The sequence below is a fragment of the Rutidosis leptorrhynchoides genome, chromosome 2, assembly GCF_046630445.1.
Source record: "Rutidosis leptorrhynchoides isolate AG116_Rl617_1_P2 chromosome 2, CSIRO_AGI_Rlap_v1, whole genome shotgun sequence".
In the NCBI taxonomy this organism is placed as follows: domain Eukaryota; kingdom Viridiplantae; phylum Streptophyta; class Magnoliopsida; order Asterales; family Asteraceae; genus Rutidosis; species Rutidosis leptorrhynchoides.
Window position 1 is genome coordinate 58,453,827 of NC_092334.1, and position 6,128 is coordinate 58,459,954.

The following is a 6,128-nucleotide window of genomic DNA, read 5'->3' on the forward strand; positions in this document are numbered from 1 at the left end:
AGGTTTCCAGTTTATTGGCACATGTTGGAGTTATTGTTAGTGTATGTTCGGGGTGTTTAATCTCCTTTTTGGCAGAACAAAATTTGCTTTTATATTTTGATGCTTTGTTGTTTTTCTATATGTTTGGTTCTTTCGATTTCTTTGTTAAGACTAACTGCAAAAACGTTGGTGTCCAGTTGATTCTGTGGATTAGTAAGTTTACCTGCAACACAAAATATGCCTATTTAGAAGGCATGTGTCGAGATGATAGCTATCATCACATTTTGTGCAAAGACTCTGTGTGGTTGTCATTCTGATTATGCAAAGACTTCTGTCACTGGGCTGTCTGCGATTTCTGTGTCTGGGACATTCAGCTACTCAGGTATACCTGTTTGGTTCACTTATATTTGATTGTAATCAATTTTTTGGATATAAGTTAGATCACCGGTATGACGGGGAGGTTGCCCAGATAGCAAATAAATTCATATCATCCGTTAGATCACCGGTCTGCAAATAATCGACGGATTATTTCCTGCCCGTCATTATTACGGTCAGAACACATCGCCTTTAAGAACGAACCCCAACCCCTTCCATCTTTGCTCAGTTTCAAACCCTATAACGTCATCACCTCTATATATATAGATATAGATACAAAATTAATAAATCTGTATATTTGTTTTAATTTTTTTTTTTTTTTTTTCCGGTGACAAATAATAAATCGGCGATCGCTGGCGTTTGTTTATATCATCGTCGCTATACACCGCTACATGTTTTCATTAACGCCTGTACGGCTTTTAAAACGAGATAAATTTAGATCTCGTTGGATCAAATCTGTTACCGGCGGTTAATGGCGTCGACTGTGTTAGTGAGCAGGAATCAGACTCATCAATCATTCATGGGTGAAATTCCCAATTATTCGAAAAATAATCGTCGTCAATTGAACCCTAACCCTAACCCTAACCGAAAACCTAAATCAACTAAAAAGAAAAATTTACCCATCAACGACCGGCTTAACAATTCACATAACGCCGTTGATTCATCTGGTGTTGTTTGTGAAGCTGCATCTGATGACGCTTATTCTTTCAATCAAAGACCGATTGACACCGCATCCGCTACAGGTTACAATCACTGTGGATTTGTTACTTACAACGTTTCTTCGTGTTCTAGAAGCGAAATTAATGAACTTCGGAAGAAATTGGCGTCGGATCTTGAGAGAATCCGTAGACTCAATGATCGGATTCAAGCTAACGAATTGACTGCCAGGTCATCAAACGGTAAATTCAAGAAATTGTCAGGGAATAAACGGATGCTAGGGTTTGGATCTAGCATCAGTAAAGATGGTAAACGTTTACGTCAAGGTTTGGTAAACGGCAGTGAAATTGATGAGGGTCTTATGAAGATGTGCAGGCAGGTTTTAACGAAACTGATGAAGCATAAGCTTAGTTGGGTATTTAATAAACCTGTTGATGCTGTTGCTTTAGGGCTTCATGATTACCATCAAATTATTAAACGTCCGATGGATTTTGGGACGGTGAAATCTAGTTTAACCAAAGGGTTTTATTCGAATCCTGTTGATTTTGCTTCTGATGTTAGATTGGTCTTTGAAAATGCAATGCTGTATAACCCTAGAACCGATCAGGTACATGGAATGGCTGATCAGTTGCTGTCCTACTTTGAAAACCTGTTTAGACCAATTCAGTCAAAATTGGCTTCACATGATCATAATCAAAATCGAACTTTTCATCCTGTAAATGAGTTTTCTGCAGTTGATGAATTGGATGGGAGTTCATGGGACGATATTCCGACTCCTGATAGATCGAAGAAGATGAAAATGAGTGGATCAGTTGCTGTCCCTGCACAAGCTCCTGTACAAGTTCATGATGTTTCAAGTAAGCAGAATCATTCTACTGCATCCAATCCGAATCCGATAATTACATCTCCTGTTGCTGTTCAATCGCCTATACGGACTCCATCACCAATGCAGCCTGTAGAACCAGTTAAGCTGTCTTCTACGACAACTAGGGGTACTAAGCTGCCTAAACCGCGTGCTAAGGATCCGAATAAGAGGGAAATGAATATGGATGAGAAGCAGAGATTAGGTTTAGGGTTGCAGAGTTTGCCACCAGAAAAGATGCCTCAGTTGTTGCAGATCATTAGGAAACGGAATGATCGGTTGGCGCAAGAGGGGGATGAAATTGAGCTCGATATTGAGGCATTAGACACAGAAACGCTTTGGGAGCTTGATCGATTTGTTACAAATTGGAAGAAAGCCGAGAGCAAGGCGAAAAGGCAATCGCTTTTGGTGAATACTCATTCAGCTGCTGTTGCTGCTGCTCCTAGCGTCTCAGCTGATGTTGATGATGTAAGCTTTTTGATAGTTGAAGAGATTTTGTTGTGACTTTGATTTATTTGATTTTGTTGCTAATGGTATTGTGTTTAATTTAGGTTCCTGCGAGCGAAAAAGTTGATATGATGAAGAAGAGCAAGAAGGAAACAGGGGAAGAAGATGTTGATATTGGCGATGAAATGCCGGAAAGCAGCTTCTTCCCACATGTGGAAATCGAGAAAGATGATGGTGCTGGTGAGGTGCAAGGTCAAGTTGCAGGTCATGTAAATGATAATGCTGCTGCTGATAATGCAAGTAGCAGCTCAAGTGGATTGAGCAGTTCGAGTAGTGGCGATTCATCTTCCTCTAGTGGTATTGAATCTTGTCTCTCATTCTCTAGTTAACGAATATGAAATTCGTCGTGAGGAGAGGTTGTTGGGAGATTGAGTTACTTGCTTATGAGATTGATTTTAATTTGTTACAGATTCAGACTCTGGGAGTTCTTCAGGGAGTGATTCTGATGCAGATGATGCACAATCATGACAAGCAAGACAAATTAAACAAATTTGCAGTCAATGTGGATACCAATGTTAGAAATGCACATTGGCATTACAGCATCTGGAATGTTCTTGAATGCTTGGTATGAACAAGATGAGGTGGCATGAAACCTTTTTTGCTTAATAGGGGGTTAATTTAGGTGCAACTTAGATGATGGTTTTTTTTTTTTTTTATATATAAAATCTTTATGTTAATGGCTTCTGAAGGGCCTTGCTGACTTAGATATAATAGACACGAGGTAGGGAGATAGAGTTGAGGGTTCTTGTGTGTACATATTACCCCTATATACTAATAGCCACCAAGAATTTTGTAGTTTCAATACAAAAGTATTCCTATATACTAATAGCTACCAAGAATTTTGTAGTTTCAATACTTGAAACACAAAAGTATTGTAGTTTTTATCTTGCGTTCACACTGTACATATTACCCCTATATACTAATAGCCACCAAGAATTTTGTAGTTTCAATACTTGAAACACAAAAGTATTGTAGTTTTTAGTTTGCGTTCACACTGCAATCCGCCCCTCACCTTTGCCTCACTTTACACGACCCCTCAACTCTTTTCAGGGGTAAAAAATGTAAATATACAATTTTATTAAAATAAAAGAAACTACTCCCACCCGAATTTTTAGCGGTTCCTATCTTTTCGCTCGGCGCGAGTTAAATTTTTCCGAGCCCACCGTTCAACTCAAAAAAATCTCACGAACACAACGGGACTAAGTATGCGCGAAACGGATACTTAAAAAAAAAACGCTCAATATCTCGGACTATATTCAATACATATACACACCTATAACACGCTCCGTTAACTATGAATACGCAAATCAAAGGCCCCGTAGCATCGCGCGGGCTCATTTTTCTAGTTACCAACAAGACAAAGTTTAGTATAGTTTAGTGGTAGGCTATTAACGATTTTACTGGCAAGTTGTAATTCTCTTGATGTAATATTCAATTCAATGTTCAATGTTGTTAAAGAATGTTTCTAAAGTTTTTGTTAAATCTTTATGTTAATGGGTTTTGAGAGACTTATGTCTACAGTTTTTGATCGAAATGCAAAAAAGTGCAAGAACGGTATTTTGTATATTTTAGTTGTCAGAGCATGTGTCAGCATCTATTGCGTAGGTACAAAGAATGTTTCGAGTTCCAAATAAATTACAAATTTCAAATAAAGGCCAAGTATAGAAAGATGTACAGTTTTTGGTCTCACATAAGACCAATCATGTCCTTTTAAGCTATAAAGATATGTGTAAAATATTCAAATATTGATAGCTATGGCAATGGGTCAATGTGTTGACGTGTTGTTGTTGGCTTTTCTCTCCAATGTATCATTGATCAATTGATATTGATATTTTTTTTTAAACATTAATATTAAAATATTAATTCTGAATGAAATATAAAAAATACAAAAGTAGAGCATACTTGTTAGAACTACTGTCTGTACCAACAAACCTCGAGTTACAGAATCTTGCAAATTTTATGAAACTCAGTTATTCAAGTTGGTTAATGTCAAGGAGTAAACTTTAAAATATAAGTCGAAATTAAGTTATTGTGCATTAATGACTCATGAATAAAAAGAAGTTGTTATTAATACATTTGATGCAATCGGATTCATGAAATTTACATGATCATAAAAATTACTCGTCTCTAATCCAATTAATAACAGATTAGACGTGTTATCATCTGCAACTGTAATTAACAGTTGCTTCAATACTGCATAGTCCAACATCATTCCAGAAACAACAGCATGAAACAATTCTATCCTATATTATATATGAGTAAGTGAGATCTAGTTAAATAGTATAAGATTCTGAAAAGCATACATAAAAAATAATGTCAATATTAATACATAATGTTGCATACTGGGTTCTTTGAATCAAGAAAGGGTTTACCAATTTGAGTTTCACAGACTCACTGAACATCTTTCTCGGAAAAATTCAAGAAATGGTGCAGATAATTTGAAAGTGATTATAATATTAAAGATTTTACCACAAAATTTACGTACTTCGGCCCTTTTTGCTTGCTTTTCAGGCATATTTGTCAACAGCTCCTTGATCAAAGCACACAATTTAGGAAGATGCATACTTACGATCTCTTTTCCTGCTTCATTACCAGAAACAAACAGCTTCAATGTTTCCAAAACTAAATCTAACGCTTCAACTTGACTAAACTTAGACTTTGTATTACTACTATTCTTCACACTGTAATAACCCAGACTTTTTTCCGTTAAATACTTAACAACCATTTATTAAATTCAATAATTTTTCAACGCCATTCTTTTTTTATATTTAAGAACATACTACTTTTGATATGTGTTAATTTAGCACTAGAAAATTTTGAAAATTAGTAATAATAATAAAGTTAATAATTGCAACTGATAACTTCTGAAATATATAAAAATACTTTATTTAAAAATAAAATGATAAATAAAAATATATAATAAATGATTAAATTGAATTTCAACATCACTAGATTCGTATATATTTCTAATCACTATTTAGATTCAAGTTGTAAGAAATTTTTATACTACTTTTTAATTTTTTTTTTTATAAAACACTACGGTTAGTGAAACCAGGAAAAATATCTTTTCAGACAATGAAACGTATGAATTCTTATTTTAAATATTATTTTATATAATAATTAAGTTTTAAAAATCATTTTAATTAACTATGATATTCTTAAATTAAACTTGAGAAAAAATTAGTTTAAACATTCATGTTTCAATAAAGGACAAATATTTATTTAATGTAAAATATAAATATAAATAAGTATTATATGAAACACACAAACCAGATATGACGTCAAGAGTTTAAAAGGTTTCAAACAATATATATATATATATATATATATATATATATATATATATATATATATATATATATATATATATATATATATATATATATATATATATATATATATATATATATATATATAAATTTTTTTTTTATAAATATAAAATTAACCAGTCATTGAATCATATTAAGATAAAATACATTGGATCTTAGTTAAAGGATAAAAATTTAATTATAACATGTGACTATACAGTAATACTCGTGTTTACCTAATTATTATACCCTGATATATCTATTTAACGGTGACTACACATTAATACCCGTGTATATTAATTATTACATCCGTGATATCTATTATTGAGATAGAAATATACCCGTGACCCTAATTCATTTCATCAAACACACACATACGTACATATTCTTCCCCTCCTCAAGAACAGCCACTACTATTCATCATCAATCTTTCTCACTCA

General features: G+C 33.7%; 1 protein-coding gene across 1 annotated transcript; it reads left to right on the top strand.

The window, feature by feature from the left end:
• Window positions 1–424: 424 nt before the first annotated feature.
• On the top strand, window positions 425–3,062 carry LOC139890896 (transcription factor GTE7-like). Its single transcript, XM_071873822.1, has 3 exons — window positions 425–2,341; window positions 2,425–2,677; window positions 2,790–3,062. Exons 1-3 carry the CDS (start codon window positions 827–829, stop codon window positions 2,846–2,848), a joined length of 1,827 nt encoding a protein of 608 aa, XP_071729923.1. The 5' UTR covers window positions 425–826; the 3' UTR covers window positions 2,849–3,062.
• Window positions 3,063–6,128: the final 3,066 nt, after the last annotated feature.